A 22,329-nucleotide genomic window follows, 5' to 3' on the forward strand; every position below is an offset into this window, starting at 1 on the left:
GCACACTACTGAAGTTGCTCCGACTTCAGAAAAGGTTCTTGTACTACTTCATAGCGACTTTTAGGCAACTTGTACCCATTGATTTCAAGTCGGATCACTGTCTCAACTAAAGCAACTTTACAGGAAGAGAAAATAGTTCTCAGGCAAACCCCTCCCTCCCACAGAGCTGATTGTTGTTTGATTGGCCACTGTCAACGTTGCCTGTCCTGGAGGCGACTTGAAGTTGCCTCAAGTTGCCTCGCAAAGTCGTGCCGACTTTCATGTCGCTGTAGTGTGAACCGGCACTAAGGCACTCACAAAAGCAGAAGCGATCATTCATTACACAAAACTGTGGGGAAGAAGGCAAGCAAGCTCATATATGAAAGGGTTTCTTAACCACTTTACCCACCGGAGGATTTGGCTGCCAAATGACCAGAGCACTTTTTGCGATTCGGCACTGCGTCGCTTTAACTGAAAATTGTGCGGCCGTGCGCCGTGACTTCCAAACAACATTGAAGTTCCTTTTTTCCCAAAAAATAGAGCTTTCTTTTGATGGTATTAGATCATCTCTGCAGTTTTCATTTTTTGAATATATAAACGCTATAAACAAAAATAGAGCGTAAATTTTGAAAAAAAAAAAATATTTCTCTTGTGTTCATGGAAGGACACAGCAGCCCAGGAGGCGGTCCCTCTGGGTACAACCTCTCTCCCTGCATGCAGCAGCTCAGTTTTTTTCTGCCTAGCATAGGAGAAGGACCTGGCTCCCTGGGGACCCATGGTCCGGGTGATTTTTTCTTTTCTATTTTTCTTTCCATTTTTGGATCCTGAGATCTACTATCAACTGCCGACTGGGCGACAGGCTGGATGTCCTAGATCCTTGTAGTCACCCCAATTTCGGCATCGAGCGTGTGCAGGCCTTTAGCTATGAGCTGGGTCAGCCACGATAGGCCCTGTTTGCTCCAGGGGTGGCCAGTGAGCTCCGTGCTCCGGGGCACACATATGACCGGGCTATTACTGTCCGTGTCAAAGTGTGCTGGGCCGACAGCTACCCCCGTATTACTCGGGTGGTGGATCTGTCTGGGACTGTTCCAGCTATCCATGCAGGACTGGTAAGTAGCACTTCCCCTGCCTCTGCAGGGTGGAGCAGCTGGACATTCCCAGGGAGGTCGAATGGGGTCTCTTTTCCACCCTATCTTTTTCTCTCTCTCCCTCCTCCTCCCCAGGCTCTACGAGCTGGGTTTGCTGTGTGGCCGGGGGTCCACCTTGTAGCCCGCGCGCTTTGTATGGGTCCGGTCGCCATTTTGGCAGTGTCTGCCGAGCTATTGCCATTTTTCCACTGGTGGCCATTTTCTTGTAGCACACGCGCTTTTCTACAGGGACGGCCGTACGGTGGCCATTTTCTTTCGTAGTTTTTTGGCCTCTAGCGGTGGTATGTACATGTGAACGGCGCGAACAGCCTCAACCACATCTCAGGAAGAAAAAGGGACACGTGCGGTTGTACGGGGAAAGCACCTCAGATGGGGCTGTGCGGACGGCAGCGGTACTGCACCTGCTTGGGACCCCTCGGCACCTGTAGCAGCTAGAAGGGTGAGCAGTGTGCCTTGTCTTGCATTCCTAAGGGTGTCAGGCACGTGGGTCAACATGGCGTCGGAAGCTGATGCTTCTTCCCCAGACATACCTGTGTTAGCAACTGTTGCCCCTGCACCTGCTGTTTCTGTGGACGCCATGTCGGCAGTCCTGGAGGCTTTTGTTGCCAGGGTGGAAGCGGTGTGCAGGCGTAAGGGGGTAAAAAGCACCCCTCCCTCCACCATCTTCCGAGGATAACTCTGACGAACACTCGGGCCCAGTTACTGCCCCAGACCCTGGGTCTGATGTATCAGAGGATGCGGACCACGACCGTTCGGACAGTGAGGATGACTCAGTGTCAGGGTCAGCGCATGATAGGGCACTGGTTGGAGCACTTATCACCGCGGTGCGGGATACTCTAAAATTGGAGGAGGATAAGGCGGACGCTTCTACAAAGACGCCGGTCCCTTTTGGGTTCCGTAAGCGGGCTAAGGCAGTGGCCTGCTCCCTGTTCACGGTGGTGGGGTCAGCAGTGCGTCCAGCTGTAGCTGGGGCCTTGGTGTCTCAGACTTTCACTGAATGGGCAAACATGCTGCACCACGAGTTGAAGGGGCAACAGGCTCCCCCGGCCTGTGTGGAACTGGCCGACCAGTTAGTGCAGGGCCTTAAGTTTGTTTGCGAGTCGGCCCTGGATACGAATCCCTTGCTGTCCAGGGCCTCTGTCTCTGCGGTGGTACTGCCTGATATGGCTAAAATGTTGGTCCGCGGATCAAGCCTCTAAGAAAGCCTTGCTTGATTTACCCTTTAAGGGTGAGAGGCTTTTTGGAGCCTCGCTGGATGACATCATCGAGGATGCTATGAGAGGTAAGAGTACTCTGCTCCCGCAATCCAGAAAGGGTAAGGAGTCACATCAGAGGCAGGGGCACTCCCCCGCTCATAGCCGTTTTTTTTCGTCTGCCCGGAGCTGCAGGTTAACTCCTAGGCCGATAAGGCGCCGGCTGAGGGACAAAAATGGTCCCTGGTTTCGCAAGCTGAACAAGCCTGCGAACAAACCTACGACCGCATGAAGGTCTGCCCCGCCCAACTTTTGGGTAGGGGGTCGTCTTTGCGTGTTTGCATGTCTCTACCACTGGTGGGTTTACGAGGTTGTTTCCTCAGGGTACAAGATAGAAATTCTCACTTGCCCACCGAAGAGATTCTTTCCCTCCAACCTTCAGCTTCCTCCAACTGCTCGGGATGCCCTGTTTGGGGCCGTACAGGATCTGCTGGTGCGCGGGGTGATCGTACCAGTGCCATTGCAGGAAAGATTTCAGGGGTTTTATTCAAACATAATTTTCTAGCGTCCTTGGACAAAAATTAAAACCATTTATTAAAATGCAAAGTCAAATAAGTCAACAAAGCGGGGGGGGGGGGGGGGGGCAGCCTGTCAGTGCTCAGACCATGCACCGCACACTGCATCAAATTGGTCTGCATAGCTGCCACCCCAGAAGCCTCTTCTAAAAATGATCTGCAAGAAAGCCTGCAGTTTGCTTAGACAGGCAGACTAAGGACATTACTGGAACCATGTCCTGTGATCTGAGACCAAGATAAACATATTTGGTTCAGATGATGTTAAAGAGGAACTGCAGTCTGCTCACATAGTTTGGAATAAAAACATCTTTGCCATTCTGAAGCTTCCCTCCAACCACGTTGCATCTTATTTTATATATATTGTGATTCTCTACTTGCCAAATATGTTGCAGAAATCTTCCTCCGCCAAGTCTGGCTGCATCCATTTCAACTGTGGGCAGCTGAAGCTGATGCCTGTTCACTTCAGCTCTGCAGCTCTCATTGGCCCTCTTATGACTAATCCCCCTTACCTTTCTGGCAAACTCTCACCAGAGTGAGAGAGAAAGCTGTGCATGATGTCATAAGCCTAGGCTTGTTACAAGACAAGAAACAGCAAGTGGGCTGTATAAGGTATTTACTGGCAGAAAAAAAAATGGTTTTACTATCCAAGTTTAAAACAAGGGCAGAAGATTTAATAGATGGAAAGTTGAAAAAATGACCGAAGCTTCGATTTAAGCGTGTGTGGCGGCAACCAGGTAAGGAGTACAAAGACAAGTGTGTCTTGCCTACAGTCAAGCATGGAGGTGGGAGTGTCATGGTCTGGGACTGCATGAGTGCGGGGGAGCTACAGTTCATTGAGGGAATCATGAATGCCAACATGTACTGTGACATACTGAAGCAGAGCATGATCCCCTCCCTTTGGAGACTGAGCCACAGCAGTATTCCAACATAATGACCCCAAACACACCTCCCAGATGACCGCTGCCTTGCTAAAGCAGCTGAGGGTAAAGGTGATGGACTGGCCAAGCATGTCTCCAGACCTAAACCCTATTGAGCATCTGTGGGGCATCCTCAAACGGAAGGTAGAGTAGTGCAAGGTCTCTAACATCCACCAGCTCTGTCATGGAGGAGTGGAAGAGGACTCAAGGTGTAACCTGTGAAGCCTCTGGTGAACTCCATGCCCAAGAGGATTAAGGTAGTGCTGGAAAATAATGGTGGCCACACAAAATATTGACACTTTGGGCCCAATTTGGACATTTTCACTTAGAGGTGTACTTGCCTTTATTGCCAGCGGTTTAGACATTAATGGCTGTGTGTTGAGGGGGACAGTAAATTTACACTGTTATACAAGCTGTACACTCACTACTTTACATTGTAGCAAAGTGTCATTTCTTCAGTGTTGTCACATAAAAAGATATAAAATATTTACAAAAATATGAGGGGTGTACTCACTTTTGTGACATACTGTAAAAAAGAAAACTTAACAGCAACCATTGGTGTCCCGCAGACCATAAAGCCCGGTACGCACAACGTTTTTTTTTGTACAACCCAGTGGGCTAAACGAAAATAAAACAGATTACTGTACTAAAACAAGTGATGTTAGTGCAGCGATCTCCCCCGCTGTGCTATTGTGTTCTGACAGAAGGACTGCCCCCCCCCCCCCCCAGTCAGAACACACTGGTCAGAACTCGCAGCCATTGGCTGTGGCCGCTGATCGGATGCTGGTTTTCCAGCATGCCTGTTCGGCAGAGGCTGGTCGCGAGATTGGTTTCTGTTGACAGGCAGCTGTACACACGGACTTAAAGTCAGCCAGTTTCTACTGTACTGGGCGATTTCAGCCCGTGTGTACCCAACCTAGGTGTGGAGCAACTTGAGATGAAAAAAAAATCAGTTGCTCCGACATCTGTTATGTTGATGTTTGTGTTGTCACCTCCCTGCTTATGTTGTCCCTGTACTCTATCCCATAGAGTCACTTAATGAGGTGGAATATGTTTGCATTTCAGAAATTAAATGATTGGATATCTTTGATCTGTACATGGAGCAAGGCACCTCTGTGCATAGCAGAATTGCATGGGGCACAATACCCACAAGGAATCATACCCTGGCGGGGTCTAAAATTCAGTGGGCCAGTATGTTCTCTTGCCATCACCAGTGGTGATAATGAATTGTGTTTATGTTCTATTCTCTGTACTTTTTGTACACTATGATTTTGATCTAGTCTATGCATATTTAAAAAAAAAAAAAGTCACATTCAACTGGACTTCTTCTGTAATACAGAAGAGGTTTCATAGCTTACCAAGTGTCAGGAAGGTACCCCCGCATTAATATTCACACCTTAATCCAACTGCTATAGAATCTGTAGATGTGGATTGTGCAAGAGCAGTATGATAGGTATAAAAGCTGTGGTTCCATCCTGTTCTAGTTAGATAACCCTTTGTTTATAACAGAAAGAGGCCAGCTCCTCAATTTACATGGCTAAATGTGCGAATTGTTGACAAATTGCCAGGGTGGAGATGTTAAAATGGCATTATATGTTGAAGAAGGATGGTGACAAAGTCCCCCACCCCTGTTCAGGGATGGTTATTCCATTTTGATGTGGATGGGATCCTTTACACCTCTTGAATGTGACTAATGAAAACAATAACACCAGTAAACCTAATAAATGTGCACTAATGGGAAACAGCAATTCAAGTTCTCAAAAAAAAAAAAAAAAAAAAAAAAGAGAAAACCCTCAATCCTTTTTTCCAGTCAACACATTTCATCATACTTCCTCAGGATAAGCTAAATTGAAGGGGCGTGTTTATCTGTTGCGCTTACTTACCTGGGAGTGTCCACGGACTAAGAAGGTTTGGTGGAGTCCTGCACATACATTATATTGTCAAAAGTATTGAGACGCCTGCCTTTACACACATGAACTTTATTGGCATCCCAGTCTTAGTCCGTAGGGTTCAATATTAAGTTGGTCCACCCTTTGCAGCTATAACAGCTTCAACTCTTCTGGGAAGGCTGTCCACAAGGTTTAGAAGTGTGTCTATGGTAATGCTTGAACATTCTTCCAGAAGCGCATTTGTGAGGTTACGCGCTGATGTTGGACTAGAAGGCCTGGCTCACAGTCTCCGACCAAATTTATACCAAAGGTGTTCTATCGTGTTGAGGTCAGGACTCTGTGCAAGCCAGTCAAGTTCCTCCACCCCCAAACTCCCTCATCCATTTATGGGCCTTGCTTTGTGCACAGGTCCAAATCATTCGGTGGAGAGGGGTTTATGGCAGGGGGTTGGGCTGGGTCCCTTAGTTCCAGTAAAGGGAACTCTTAAGCCATCAGCATACCAAAACATTTTGGACAACTTACTGTTCCCAACTTTTTGGGAACATTTTGGGGTTGGCTCCTTCCTGCTCAAACATGACTTTCTTCAGTCACCTTGATCGGCTTGCCAAACCTTCCGTCTCCATGCAAGTTTCTGTTCTTCTCTGCTTGCTGAAGTCCAGTGGGTTCTGCATGGAAGTACATTTTTGTGCTAGCAGCTTACTGGTATTTCACCGGAGCGGAGTGATTTTTACTTTTTGTTTTGATTTTAAATGGTTTGTAGCGGAGCCCATAGAAGTGAACAAGGAGCAATTGCTGCCAAAATGAAATTCTGCTTACATAATTGCTGAATGACAGAGCTCCGAAACGTAAAAAAAATTGCCAAAAAAGTCAGACTATTTTATAGAAAAGAACTATGAATTTCTTAGCAAGAAATCGCTTTAGGGAGGGGGTAATCCTTGCGAATAAATCACCCCTTAAACCCTAGGCCCAGGGTGTACCCAGTGCCTCCAGTTCTCGATGATAAACTCCACTCCCCATCTCTCATGCATGAAACACAACAGCAATTACTATTCACCAAGGTTCTAGCATAACTGATTTAGAGAGGGTGGGGCTTAGCATCAAGATGGGTTCCTCTGAAAAGGGGGTCAAATAAAAAAAAACACACAAGTACTTGCAGATTTCACAAATACATAAGCACTTTCCAATCCAATTTCTTTTTAAAGTCAGCAGGTACAAACACTGTAGCTGCTGACTTAATAAGGACACAGGGGGCCCATGATATCGCCCCCCCCCCCCCCCAGGCTGTTCCGACCATCGGCTCGAGTGCACCGCCTATTGTAACTAAGGGAAATTGGCAGTGGAGCCTTTGGGCTTAATGCCCAGTTTCCTATTGTGCATGCGCTAGTCACGTGGCGCTTTCGGAATGGCCCTGTCATCTTCTGGGACACACACAGGTCCCAGAAGGCAGGGAGGGAGCAGGAGGAAATTACTCCAGTAATTCATAAAAGATGAAACAAAAAAAAAAAAAAAAATTATCCAAAAATGAGTGGTGGAGGTGTGGTCTTTCCTTTAGGATAAAGTTGTAAAAATGGTTGCAACTCTGCTTTAATATTCCTTACTGCAAATAAATTAACATGATAGACGGCCTAGGTATCTTTTACATTGTTCATAATTAAAAGATTGAATGATCAGGGCCTGAATTTCTACAAGGTGTTCGGGTGGCAGGTCACCACCAGCTATCACACTGCTGACAAATGGAAATACATTTCCATGTGGAATAAAAAAAGGTACCAATTTGTCACCTTGCCTTCTTGTCTTAATCAGGTTGTAAGTATTGTTAATCCCTCCAAGCTGAGTCTATATGCCGACATTAAACCTGCAAGCAGCGTAGGGCGACAGTTTACCCAAACTTTACGGGTTGGTTCTATGTGTCCCAGCATAGTTTAGGTGAACTTGATCTTTCAGCATTTCTTTCCTAAACCCTCCATTGCTTGGGTAACTTGTTGACTGAAAATTCGATTATGCACTTGATGGGTGAGGTTTATGTAGCCTACTGGTCACAATAGGTTATTCTTAGCACCTCAGTAAGCAAAATATTCACTGCATTTGCAACCTCCCTCTACTCTCAAAAAAGTAACCAATTTGAAATGGATTAACCCTTTAAAGTGTCCATTTTCAGCCAGAGTTCCTCCAGAGACTGCATGATTTTTGGCTGATTTAACTTCCCAAGTGAGGGTGCCTGCATGAGTCCTGGGGGTGATGCCATTTGAAAGCACCAACTGCACAAGAATTATCTTTTTAGCTGTCTCTAAAGCTGGCCATACACTGTTAGTTTATTTTCGTTCAGCCCACTGGCTTAAAAAAATAAATAAAATTGTATATATATATATATATAATCATATAAATAATATTTTAATAGGTTCCTCATCCACCCATCACTGATCAGCGGCTGCAGTTAAGTGGCTGCAGATGCTTAATGGCGGTAACAAATCCAACATGTCCCTTCAACAGAATTTGAATAAACAAACGATCAACTTCTGTTGAGCAGGGGGGTCCGCACACTAAAATGCAATCGGTGTATGGCCAGCTTTAGAGTGGCATTCTGGTCACCTAAAGGGGCATTCTTCCCATTGGCCACCAATAAATTGTTTTTAGCGGGGTTCCCCTAGACCTGGAAGCTATATCAAGGAGTCCTCTGGGGTAAAAAAAAAAGGTTGAGGAAAAACTCATATAAAGTCCTGTGGTATACAACATTCTATTTGGATGATCAGAATGCCAACATCAAGGAGGATGTTTTTGTTCTCAATTGCCCATTCAGATCAAATAATCTTAATATTTTCTTACACATCCTGGGCTATTAACTGCTTCTACTATAATTGCATAGTAAAACTTATCACTGCAGCAAAAACAATATACATAGTTTAATGACAATATCCATAAATACACATTTGATAAACATTAAGTATGTCACAATATTTACTTTTTGTTTTATCAAGAAACGTTCTAAATATACTTTAATATATATTCATTGTTTAACTTACCCATCATTATTTTAGATATACATAATGCTCATATTGTGACATTTCCATGTTTTTTTTTTTTTATATATAGTAAAAGTTACAAATATAGAAAAAAAAAGTCTAAGAACAATGCACATAGACATAACTGTATACATTAGTGTGCAAATCTTTAGTTGATATTATACCACCCCCACATGATCCTCTCTCTATTCAGCTGACATGGGCACCTATTGCTCCCAACAAGATGAGTCATGTCCACATTATTGCCTATGAAGGACAGACAGAAAATGTATTAAATATGTAATCTCCCCAAATATGTAAACATTTTCTTAATCCCATATACCAGTTTTGAGAAAACGGAAGTGCTACACTGAAAAAAATTTGTGCAAATATAGATTTTTTTCCAAGACAAGGTAAAAGACGATCACAAAACCAACATGTTGTGGAGCTTCCTTCATCAGGGTTGAAATGAGAGGTAATGGCTACTGGAGTACAAAATATATATATAGTTTTTTTCGCCAAATTGTTCGCTGGAAGTAGTCTGTTAGCAGCTCGTTTGAGAAATCTGCCTAATCACAAACTGTGTTCCAAGGGTTTAAAGTGGTTGCAAAACCTTTCAAAGGAAAACATGAACAAAGCATATCCATAGCACCTATCCATGTGCTCTCCTTCCCCTGCCATGTGCAATTATAATTTCTGACTTTTTTTCTCTGACACCAGGCAACCTCCCTCATCTAGCACAGAGAAGGTGACTGGCAGCCTTAGATGGGCATTTTTCTCAATGAGTGTGTGCAGAGGGTGCCCTCCACTTAGGTGTCAGATTAAATTTGTTTCTCTCTGCTGTGTAGTGTGCGATACCCTGCAAGCCAAGAAATACCACCTGATCTGTGTAATTTGGAAGACTTTGCAGGAGAGAGGCGATGAACAGGTACAGTTGCTTCATCACGGTCTATCACTTGAGGCCAGTCACTTTAGTGTGTTTAAAAGAGAAGTTCACCTTTCATAACATGTTACACCCATATTCAGGATGTAACATGTTATGAATGCACCATCCCCTCCCCATCCCCGCTGTGACAGCAGACCGGGAATCTTCTCCCCGTGTCTGCTGCCACAATTCAAAGAAGAGGATGCTGCCCACCCAGCCACGTCACTCATTCGCAGTCCTCTGTGAATGGAAAACTACAAGGTCCAGCGGCCTTTGCAGCTGTCAGCTTGCAGCTTTCAACGAACTACCATGGCACTGTGGTAGTTCATCAAGTCTTCCTGTCAGATTGTATCAGCTTCCTCGTACGAGCTAGCTGATACACTTACAGATCTGCAGGAGACCGGCATGGCACAAGCGATCTGCCGATTGCTGATGCATTAATTTACAGGCTCCTGAAACAAAACATAATCAATGCACATATTTTTACCTGTAAAAAAGTGAACTAATCCTTTATGGGTTTATTATCGCTATGAAGATGGCATTGTTTATTGACACTGAGTACTGAACTGATCAAAGTAGCTCTGTACCTTGGGATCACAGACAAATAACAGATGTAAACAGTGTAGCATTTACAGCTCAGAGTCCTCCCCTACCTCCCAAAACTTAGGAAGGGGAGGAAAGAAGAACGTTCCCGACCACTGTACAGATGTCAACATTTTTTTTAATTTAAATCCCTTTAACACCCCCACACCTATACTTCTAATCTCACTATTGTCTTCTCCATGATCTGTATATTAACCACTTACGAATCGGAAGGATATGACCAGGCCATTTTTTGAGATCCACCACTGCGTTACTTTAATTGATAATTGCACGGCCATGCGACGTTGTACCCAAATAAAATGGATTATTTTTCCCCACAAATAGAGCTTTCTTTTGTTGGAATTTGATCACCTCTGCTGTTTTTTTTGCGCAAATAAAAAAAAAAAAAAACTGGCCATTTTACAAAAAAAATAATTATTTTCTTCTATAAAACATACCGTTATAGTGTCTACAAAATAGGAGATAGATTTATAGAATTTTTATTATTTTCACTAGCATTTGCAGTGATCAGTGATTTTTAGCGGGACTGCAACATTGCGGCAGACAGATTGGACAATTTTTTGGGAGCCAGTGACATTATTACAGTGATCAGTGCTAAAAATATACACAGACATTGTACTAATGACACTGGCAGAAGAGGTTAACATCAGGGGTGATCAAGGGGTTAACTGTGTTCCCTGGGTGTGTTTACTAACTGTATGGGGGGTGGGCGGCCTGGGATAACACAGAGATCAGTCTTCCTGCATAGCAGAAAGATAAGATCTCAGCGTAATCCCCTGTCAGAACGGAGGTCTGCCTTGTTTACTTCAACAGATCCCTGTTCTGTCTCTGTGGGTAACGATCGTGGGCGTTCGGCGGACATAGAGCTTGCCGGACCCGCTGATTGGCTCCCCCCGCTGGCCAATCAGCGCCGGCCCACACAGGCTAGTGCACAAACCGACGTACACCTACGGAGATTCGTGCAGCTGAGCCATCTTGCCACAAATAACTGTGGAGGGTGGTCGGCAAGCGGTTAATCCTTCAGCTCACTTATCCTGCACATCAACCCCTCATCTCCATACTGACACTGTATGTGAATGGAACCTCATTGTTTTTGTGTATACACATTCACACCTAGCGTAGTGAGAGCACAGGTGTTTTGGCAATTTTTTCCTGCAACATGCATAGGGCAGCCCATTGATTTCATTGGGCTGCACTACACGTGGCAAAGTAACTCATGAAACATTTTCGCAGGTTGCGGTTTGCACATTTTTTTTTTACTGTGTGTTCTGCTGCGTTTGATGCTTGGTTTTTCACACTGCAAAATGTGTGTTTGCTTCTGCTTTTGGGGTGTTAATTAATTGAATGGAAAGTGCGACTAGTTCATTTTAGGTTTATAGAAGATGGCCATACACTATACAATCTCCTTTAAATTTACCAAAATGATATAATAGGAGGACACATCAATCTTGCCAATCACTCTGTATCCAATCAGGCAGGCCATTGAATTACATAGTTGATGGTAGATCTAAAAGAAATATTACAATCAGATTGTATAATGTATGGTGAGCTTTACAGACTTCCAGGACACACTTCTCCTGTTTTCAATACTACAGCTCTGCTTCACATAGGCGGTTATGTGATCGCTCAGCTCCTGTACACTCTGCCAATTGATCGATGCAGTAAGTTAAGGTACAAAATGAGGAAGACTATAGCAGTGTATTCAGTGAGAAAAGTGCTCATTGACATCGACTCAGTACAGAGGTGGGTGGGAGCAATCTCCTGGAGGGGGAGGACATGTGTAGGGTGTTAAAACACAGGAAGGAAATCAGCAGCTGTCCTCATTAACGGTTTTCCCAACCTAAGGGATGGTTAGCAGGAAGTAATGGAGGTATTTTTTATACAGGCTGGAGGCTGTCTAGAAGACAGACAATGTTTTAGTTTCTGCAACAGAGATACATTAATGGTATATTGATACATAGGGAAAATGGAATAAAAAAAAAAAAAGTGAACTTAGCCTTTAATACCAATAGTATTTTATGGTTTACATTATTTTAAAGAGAAGCAGTGACTATTTTTGAATAATTTTATATCAAATATAGTAAAATAAAATGGTATTGGAGCATTCCGATGATTTTTGAAAACAGAATGGTAAGTAGCTAGCATAAAACCTAGCAATCATGTATTCATCAGGGCTATTAAGAAACATGATTTCATAAGAATGTGCGTTATCCAAGAACATTATTTCAATAATACTAATTACATCTTTTTAAAAAAAGCGTGTATTGTAGATATAATTTTGCATTTTGGTGTAGTAAAATTCATGTGAAACTGCACATGATGCTCCATTGCCAATGGCACTGAAACTATGAAAAAAGAGATGTGAACAGTAGTAATTCAATACAAGAGCAGAGATCTTATCAAGATTTATTTGTGCAGTTGCAATAGTGTTTATAAAAGTATTACACAAGTGTGAATGGAATGTAAAAGGACAACCGTTTTCCTCTCCTCTATAGCATTTATGCTGCGTGCACTACTTGGCAAGTGAACCCATGCTTGATGGGAGACCAAATTCCCTACCTGTTTTCTGTTGTATAAACAATGTGAGGAGGAGCCTGAAAGTGATTAAGCACATTGTATCTTTCAGGTTTATCCCACTACTCTGCAGCAGTTCATAAAGTTGTGGCAGTTTGTCTGATTTTCACCTTTCATAGTTTAACCTTATTAAAATTGGCATTTCTTTTAGGCAGGACATTCTTATGTTAAAAAGTGTTATTACAACTTACATTTACAGTAATAATAAAGTCTTGTTTTTTTTTGTTTTATAATACCAAACATGTTATACTTACCTGCTCTGTGCAGGGGTTTTGCACAGAGCAGCCCCAATCCTCCTCTTCTCGGGTCCCTCGCCGGTGCTCCTGGCCCCTCCCGCCCCCACAGCAAGCAGCTTCCTATAGGGGCACCCAAGCCATTCAAACACAGAGAGCGGCTTGGCCCCATCCCCTCTCTCTCTCTCCTCACAAGCTCATTGACTTTGTATGAGAGCAGCAAGAGCCAATGGCGGCCACTGTTGTGTCTCAGCCAATCAGGAGTGAGCCCCGATCAGCCGAGGCTCTCATGCAACATCGCTGGCTTGAGATGGGGCTCAATTAGGTATGGCTGCTGCACAGGTTTTTTTATCTTCATGCATATGCATGAAGATAAAAAACCTTCTGCCTTTAGAATTTTAACTTGCCTTAAAGCTGCCCCTTCTGGACACCGATGCTAACTAACCTGTATAAGAAAGATGTATATACATACCTATTTTTGTCCGCTCTGATCTGGTCATGTGATCTCCTGTGTCAACCAGTGGTGGCCGCAGAGGAGAGGAGAAATAGCTCTGAACCAGAGCAGCCTGGGCAAATACAGTATAACTTTTTTACACAAGTTAGGCTGGCCATACATTATTCAGTTTTCTTATTCAATTTCCCTTAGATTTACCCTTCAGATATGTAGTGCATGCGCAGTTCCGGAGTTTGCCGAGCCGAGCAGATCCTGTATTCGGCCGGCGGGGGCGGATCTCATAGAGGCTGTGCGGCGCCGGTGCACTTTACTGGCGAGACGAGTCATGAGGGATGTATCAGCACACAGCATTTAAAAGCACTACCAGGAGCACTGGAGCAGGACTCGGAGGCTGAGCAGCATGCAGCGGCGGAATGGAGGAGCCCTGCAATTCAGGGGGATCAGGGACAGAGTGACAGGCCAGCAGACAGTGCCAGCAGGTGATGGTGGCAGAGGGGGATGGAGCAGATGGTATTAGTGGCAGAGGGGGATGGTGGCATGGTCTGATTGTGCCGGATGGAGCAGGTGGTATTAGTGGCAAAGGAGCATGGAGCAGGTGGTATTAGTGGCAGAGGGGGATAGGGTCAGGGTGTAATGGTGGCAGAGGGGGATGGAGCAGGTGGTATTGGTGGCAGAGTGTGATGGTGCCTGATGGTGGCAGAGGGGGATGGAGCACGTGGTATTAGTGGCAGAGGGGGATGGTGTCAGGGTGTGATGGTGCCTGGGGGGATGGAGCAGGTGGTGTTAGTTGCAGAGGGGGATAGTGGCAGGGTGTGATGGAGCAGGTGGTATTGGTGGCAGAGGGGGATGGTGGTAGGGTGTGATGGTGGCAGATGGGGATGGAGCAGGTGGTATTGGTGGCAGGCAGAGGGGGATGGTGGCAGGGTGTGATGATGCCTGATGGTGGCAGAGGGATTGGAGCAGGTGGTGTTAGTGGCAGAGGGGGATAGTGGCAGGGTGTTATAGTGGCAAGGGGATGGAGTAGGTGGTATTGGTGGCAGAGGGGGATGTTGGCAGGGTGGGATGGTGGCAGAGGGGGATGGAGCAGGTGGTATTAGTGGCAGAGGGGGATGTTGGCAGGGTGTGATCGTGCCCGAAGAGGATGGAGCAGGTGGTATTGGTGGCAGGGTGTGGTGGTCGCAGGCAGAGGGCGATGGAGGCAGGAGGTGATTGGCCTAAATAATTTGCCCTAATTATGTCAAATAACAAATGTGTTTTTACCTTAATATCTACCTTAAATAACATTGCCATTTGCCTTGCGTACTTGTTTGTAGCCTAAATACTGAAATTTGCACCTAAAAATGTAATTTTGTAACTTTTGTGAAATGTCAGTAAAAACTTGGCGGTGCCAGTAAATTTCAATCTGGTAGGTTGGCAACACTGCTAGGGGTACATCCGTTTAATGCCACAATGATCAATGGAATCACAAAAAAAGTTTTTCAAGACAGATTTATGGAAGACAGTCATGAAGTGGTTAAAGATCTCCGAATATTAAATACTAAGCAGCTCTGTGGATAGGACCATATAAGACAGCCGTTATAGTTCAGCAGGACTCTACAATACTTGCAACGCTGACATTGTGTAGTGAGCAAACTGACATCTGTGTACATTTACAGCAAAGCATGGAGCAGAGTCTTCAGTAAAAATAAAATGAAAAATATTTTAAAATTGGATTTTGAAAGCAACCGATGTTCACTTTCTCTATATTTCTATAATTAAATATGGGAGACTTTATATTACAAACACAAGAGTCTTTGTTACAGCCAACACATTATAACTTTGCAATTCTTGTCCATGTTTTCAAGCAAGCAGAACCGATCCGCTAATGAAAGAAGCACTGGTGACAACCCTCTCATTCCATAAAAGACAGGACTGACTGGCCATTTTAGTATTAGCCTGGATTCTCCACAGAGACTAGTAATCAAACTTGGACGGAATGTTTAAAATGTTTAAAACAAACCATAAACATTTATCTGATATTCTAGAAAGCCAGGAGAATTCTTGTTTTATAAAGGGTAGTCATATTTATAGTCAAAGTTTATGGGGTATTTTTTGTTTTTGATATTTCCCCAATACAGACAGACAGTCTACAGTTACCAGGATCACATTATAATTAGCCAAAGTCTTAACAACGTTGTGATACTTACAGCCATACCAAGTATAACATTATCATTATTTCAAAATACATGCAAACAGGGCTGCCATCAGGAGGGTACAGCCAATACAAGTGTAAGGGGTCCGAGTGTCCTGAGGGGCCTGGTCCTTCAGGAGACTGAGCTTCAAGTTGGCACCTTCCCTTTGCTCTTTTCCTCCTCCTACATTAGTCCCGACTCCCATTGGTGCCACCCGCTGCACTGGCTCCCAACTCCCAGCCAGTGACGTGGGGGGGTGTCAGTTGGTGTGCTAGTCGCTCGAGGGGCGCAGGAATGAGTACTCACTTGGCTTAACCCACCTGGTCCTCTGATGGCCACTGAGCCACTCGGTCCTCCTGATGATCCATGGGCTCAGTGTGCAGTGACAAGCGGCTCGGGAGGTGTGGCTGTCCTGGAAGGAGAGGATCCCCATGCTACTCAGTCCCCTCCAGAATGCCTGAGTTTCACACGCATCCCTTCTCCCACCCCTCTCTCCCTGCCTGTGTGCTGCTGCGTCTGTAAAGGGGATGTGGGGAAGGGAAGATTAAACCAGCCGACAGCCACATTGAGAGAAGTCACTGACTGAGAGCCCCCGAGGACCATTCAAGTAAGTGAGCAATGTGACCAGACCCTTCTTCTCTTCCCCTCCTCCTCTCCACCTACTCTCTCTCCCCTTCTCCCACCCCCTCCCCATCTCTCTCCTCACTCTCTCCCCCCTCAGCACCCTCTCTCCCTGCCCCCTCTTTCTCTCCCCCCTCCTTTCTCTCTCACCCCCTCCCTCTCCCTGCTAGCACTGGAAGTAGCTTTACCCCAGTCTGTTTAACCACTTGGAGCCCTGGCCATTGTAAATTGACAACCACAAGGTGGTTCTGCAATGCTGGGAGGACGTCTATTGACTGGCCTGGCGGTCGCGATGTCGGCCAGGTACTCGCGTTACACAGACAAGGACGTGGAGACCGATGCTGTGTCCCTTGTACATAGGGACACAGATCGGTCACCTCCCCTAGTCAGTCCCCTCCCCCCCAGTTAGAATCACTCTTAGGGAACACATTTAACCCCTTCCCCGCCCCCTAGTGGTTAACCCCTTCCCTGCCAGTCACATTTATACAGTAATCAGTGCATATTTATAGCACTGTTCACTGTAGATGGGCAGGAAGGGGGTATATGTGCCCAGTAAGCAAGTGGTTAATAAACTCCCATCTACCCATAGATGTGATGTATGATAGTATAACAGAATGAGTTTATTAACTTAATCCACTTAAAATGGTAATAAACCCCAAAGCAAACATTATATTGCAGTTTACCAATTATTACATGTGGTGGCTGCATTCATTTTCTTTTTAGGTTTTCTTTCTTTTATTTTCACCTGGTGATCCAGCTAGTAAGTCTGTTGTATTTCAAATATTTCAAAAGACCGAGCTGTCTTGGAGACAAACCATTTAACACTGGCAGAGGTGCTTACAAATATCAGTTTCTATTTATTCATAAAAAATCTTTATCACTGGGGGAAAACAGAAAATAAAAAGCCTAAAAAAATAAAATAAACAAATGCAGCCACCACATCTAAGTATTGGTAAGCTGTAAATTGTATTCCTCTCAATTCACAGTAGATTTGGTGGGGCGGCCAGTGGGTGGACCATGGGGAATGTTGGTGGACAGGCCCGGGGTGCCCAGTCCTAAAGTTATGTAAGGGGTTCCAACATTTATGATGGCTGCCCTGCATGCAAATGTAGCCGTTTGGGATCCCACCAGCACAATCACCATCTTTACCCTAAGAGCCGGTTCACACACAGGCGGCAGGACTTTGGGGGCGACTCGGCAAGGCGATCTCAAGGCGACTTGAGAGGCAACTTGCAAAATGACTTCTGTATTGAAGTCAATGCAAGTCGCCCCCAAAGTCGTACAGGAACCTTTTTCTAAGTTGGAGCGACTTTCGTCGCTCCTTTTAGAACGGTTCCATTGACTACTTCGGACCGCGACTTGTCAGGCGGCTGAGTCGCCTGACAGGTCGCCCCTGTGTGAACCGGCTCTAAAGAAGCTCTGACACAAATTATGATGAAAGGTGAACACAGCAGTTCAAGTAAATTACAGAAGTATTTTTTTTTAAGCCAACATTTTTTCCATAAAAGCCATTCGATTATTTAATGTTACCAAAAGTCTGTCCATTTTAATCTGCATCAGTTATGAATTTCTAAAACTGCCTAAAAAAACAACTTTTCCTTCTACTACAACACTTGGACTGATCTTAGCAGGCAGACTGTCTACTTAGTATTCCCACATCCTTCAGTCACAGAAAACTAGTGGACTGGCCTGTCTCAGTGCCTCCAGGCTGGAAGTAGGTAAGAACCTGCAAAGAAGGCCGTTATCATTTTTACAAGTGTACACAGCTGTATTTTAGAGACCTGCATTTTCTAAAAGACTGGAGTTTGCCTTTAAAGTAAACCATTTAGATATCTTAAACATTTAACATTAAATGTTCTACTTAAGTTTATATACCAAAAGCATTTGCCGTTTCCTCCAATAGCTAGAAACCCCTCCACTATAGACCCCTCCGATTCAGTTCTAGTTTGATACTAGCAGCTTCCTTACATCTGGGTGAAACTGTGTCCAGTTGTACTCCACTTGCCTAATTAATGCATTTCAGGTGCCATTAAGAACATTCCTATAGGATAGGGCAGAGCACAGAAATTCAAAAATCAAAAGCCTTTACAAAGGTGAAACAAAATCAACAGCTGCACAGGTTTACTGGCTATAAAGGTAGTTGCAGACACCCATATACATGTTTTCACAGACAATTCATATATTTTCTAACTGAATGGACTGGAAAACTTTTTGGATCCTGGGGGAAAGTTGTGTGAAAGCATTTATAAAATAGACCCCCTTTGTGTCAGGACGGTTTAAAACATCTCACAGATTCACTTCAAGTCATACTGATGTGGGCGACTTAAACGGTAGAACATCCACTGTACCATGTTATAGAAACTTTTCTAACTCAATCCAGACAGAGTGAGATAAAACATTCTTGTTATCTTTTATTGTACATCTGCTATATTATTAATTACAGAATTATATGTCTATTGTAGGAATACATGCAGACACACTGCACACCAACATACACTACAAAAAGGTTTCTTTATATGTAGAATATGAACTGTGTTTTGGTCCTGTCCACACTGGAAATGAACGATGGATCTCCAGAAATTGTTTCTGCTGAACAGGAGGCGTATGAAGTGCACAATGACCCTTATCCCAAACGTCATTTTTTGACTGAATATTATGACACGAGGATCCTAAATTCAAAGTACAGTTTTTAAAGTTTGTAACTAGACAGTTAATTGATTACCAATCTCCAGAAAGCTTGGTATTCTGGTCTCTTTTAGGTGGGGCAGGAGGTGGTCCCCTTCGTAACGTTGCATAGCCTGATAAATGGCTGCCACCATAGCAGTTTGCTTTTTTATTATCTCCTAATAGTTCTGGTGGTGGTGGAGGCAGTACCATATCATCCATTGTGGTAGTGGGTTCTGGTCTGGATAAACGGGCTGAGGACAGTGAACTATGTCGTGTAATAGACTTTCGCTGCAGAGTCTTATTAAGGTCAGCAAGAAACTCTGGCTGTACACTTAGGCTAGGCTTCGGTGAAGTTGGTACTTGAGGACTGATGGGAGAAGGTTCTGGCACTTCAGCTTGCATTAGCCTCATGCTATCATTCCGTTTCGGTCTTGTAGGTGGTGGGGCCTTCTTTACAGATGATTTTGACCATGTCTGAGGTTGTGGGTTCACTACAGCAACTTTTGGAGAGGTGCTGCCAGAAAATAGAGCTGGAGGACCATCTGGAGGTGGAGGCGGAGGTGGAAGAAGCTCAAGATCTGCTGGTGGAGGTGGGAAATCTGATTCTGAATCAGATGGCGGAGATGGAAACTCCATGGTGGTTTCTTTTGCTGAAGGTAACATCTGAGCAGAAAGGTTTCCTTGCTGAAAGGCCATAGGCAAGTTTACTCCAGAGAGATTAAGTTTAACAGGCTTTGGTGGAGCTGCAGGTGGGTGTGTCGATTCCTTAGATGGAGATCCAGGGGATTCCTCAAATTTACTAACAAGGCTGTCCACAGAGGACTTCTTTGATTCAAAGTATTCAGCAGAACTGTTAGACTTAATGCTAGAGTTTCGCTGTGGAGTAGGAGGTGGCTTTTTGCCTCCAGGACTTGAAGTCTTGCTTGATTTTTTAGAAGGAGAGCCTGTTTTGTCTGGTGTTGGAGAAGATGGCGGCACAGGTGATGTTGAAGGAGGAGGTGGTGGTGGTGGTGGTGGTGGAGGAGGGGGAGGGGGAGGCAACAAATCTAGGCTACTCTCAGGGGGAGGAGGAGGAAATTCAGGTGATGGAACAGAAAATGGTTGCCATTTTGGTTTTGCTTTAACAGCTGGGGGAGACTGGGGAGCAGTACTTGGAGTTGCTGGTTTAGGGGGCTGAGAATCTGAAAGAGAAATTTGTGGGAACTGACTGGCAATTTGCTTAACTGAGGGCATGGTGGACTGTGGGGAAGAAGGAGGCTTGGTAGAAAAGCTTTGTTGTTTAGGTAATGTTGGAGGTGGTGTTGGGCCAGATGGAACTGATGGGGCTGATGCAGGCTGTTGGGTCTGGGAAAGTGTGAAGTGTAACTGCTTTTTTGGAACTGTAGGTGGTCCTGTGAAAACAGTGGTTGTTGGACTAGCAGCAGGTGCTGCAGTTTTAGCAATAGGGACATACTGCTTGATTGGAGCTTGGAACGGTGGTGGAGGAGGTGGGGGTGGTGGTGGTGGTGGAGGTGGAGGTGGGGGTGGCGATGGGGGCGGTGGAGGAGGCTGTGCAGACTGAACCGTGTTATTTTGTTGGACCTGATGAATTTTTAGAGGAGGTGGAGGTGGTGTAAACTGGGGCATAGATGGTGCACATGGGTTTGGTCTCAACATTGCCATAGCAGATCCAGGAGGGGGTGGAGGAGGAGGAGGGGGTGGTGGCGGTGGTGGAGGAATTGCTCCATTCGGAGTTACTAACACCTGTGGTTTTGCAGCAATTGTGTTGTGTTGACTTGTTTGAATTGCTGAAGGTGATTTGAAGGTTGGCCCTGGGTACTGAGCAGCATTTTGCAACCTTGTAATGGTACTATACTTTGCAAACAATATAGGTGCAGACTTGGACTGAGTAGGAAGTGGAGGAAGAGGGGGTGGAGGCGGAGGCGGTGGGGGTGGGGGTGGAGGTGGTGCCATTGGTGATGGCTGAGATGCAGCTTGAGGAGAAATGGCTTTAATGTGGATGTGTGATTGTGGAGTTAGTGATGTTAGGGGTCGATTCAAAGTCTCAATCCGAGCCTAGAATTATAGAAAAAATAATGAATATAACCATATACATGAATAAAGTAATTCTATAAACAATACAAGTGAAAATGGCAACATAAAAAAAAATGGTATTTGAATAAGCACAGGAAGCAGACACGAACATAGAACACTGAGACGAACTTTGAAATACACAAGGTCCACTTTAAAAAAATAAAATAAATGCAGATAATTGATTTAAATAGACACAGCAATTAACAGTTCCCATTTTTAGTCATGGATCACAATGTCCAGGGTAAGAGAGATTACAAAAAGGAAACATGAATAAATTTCAAAATATATGATGTAGCATGAGGGTATGACAAAACAGACAGTTTTTGAGAAAAGACAGCAACACAGGGACAAAAGTGATAATGCAGTAGAGCCAAAAGAGGGGGCAAGTTAGGCAGGACATAGCTTATTTCCCTAAACTGCAACAGAAGCTCCCAGAAAAAGATTCAGTATTTCCTCAATCTGTTACAAAGAAGAGATTGCCCCTTGTGTCCCAGTATTACCCAACTTTTCCTCTGCACCGATGATGTGCAGCTGCAGAGGAAAGCTTTATGTATTAAATAGATGCCACTTCTATTGATAAAGTCTTGTGTACATTTATTTTTTACACTTGATATTTTATCAATTCCCTGGATGCTGGAACTGTGCCCTTTTCCCCCCTAGTGGGGCTTCAATATGGGTGTAAAATAATCACTGAAGAAATCTACATGTATTCCATACTAACAGAACTTCCTAAAATTTTTTAGTATTACCGTGCTTTTAACCATTTAAGACCCGGACCAATATGCAGGTTAAGGACCTTGCCCCTTTTTGCGATTCGGCACTGCGTCGCTTTAACCAACAATTGCGTGGTCGTACGACGTGGCTCTCAAACAAAACTGGCATTCTTTTTTTCTCCACAAATAGAGCTTTTTTTTGGTGGTATTTGATCACCTCTGCGGTTTAAATTTGTTGCGCTATAAACAAAAATAGAGCGACAATTTTTGAAAAAAATTCAATATTTTTTACTTTTTGCTATAATAAATATCCCCCCAAAAAAGGATATAAAAATATTTTTTTTCCTCAGTTTAGGCCGATACGTATTCTTCTAATTAATTTTTGGTAAAAAAATAAAAATAAATTGCAATAAGCGTTTATCGATTGGTTTGCGCAAAATTTATAGCGTTTACAAAATAGGGGATAATTTTATGGTATTTTTATTAATATTTTTGTTTTACTACTAATGGCGGAGATCAGCAATTTTTTTCGTGACTGCGACATTGTGGACACATCGGACACTTTTGACACATTTTTGGGACCATTGTAATTTTC

The 22,329-nt window shown here is 44.3% G+C and overlaps 1 protein-coding gene across 7 annotated transcripts in view; it reads right to left on the bottom strand.

Annotated features, from left to right (window-relative positions):
• Nucleotides 1-18,667: 18,667 nt before the first annotated feature.
• The window catches only part of RAPH1 (Ras association (RalGDS/AF-6) and pleckstrin homology domains 1), a 257,678-nt gene continuing 254,016 nt past the window's right edge, over nucleotides 18,668-22,329 (bottom strand). For 6 of the 7 annotated variants that reach the window (XM_040357282.1, XM_040357279.1, XM_040357283.1 and 3 more), the window contains one exon: nucleotides 18,668-21,003. In XM_040357282.1, the coding sequence (XP_040213216.1) occupies nucleotides 19,000-21,003 (2,004 nt within the window). In that variant the 3' untranslated portion in view covers nucleotides 18,668-18,999. The remainder of the gene's footprint in view (nucleotides 21,004-22,329) is intronic. The other variant, XM_040357285.1, reaches the window with a different exon arrangement.

Source organism: Rana temporaria, chromosome 6, assembly GCF_905171775.1.
Source record: "Rana temporaria chromosome 6, aRanTem1.1, whole genome shotgun sequence".
Classification (NCBI taxonomy): Eukaryota; Metazoa; Chordata; class Amphibia; order Anura; family Ranidae; genus Rana; species Rana temporaria.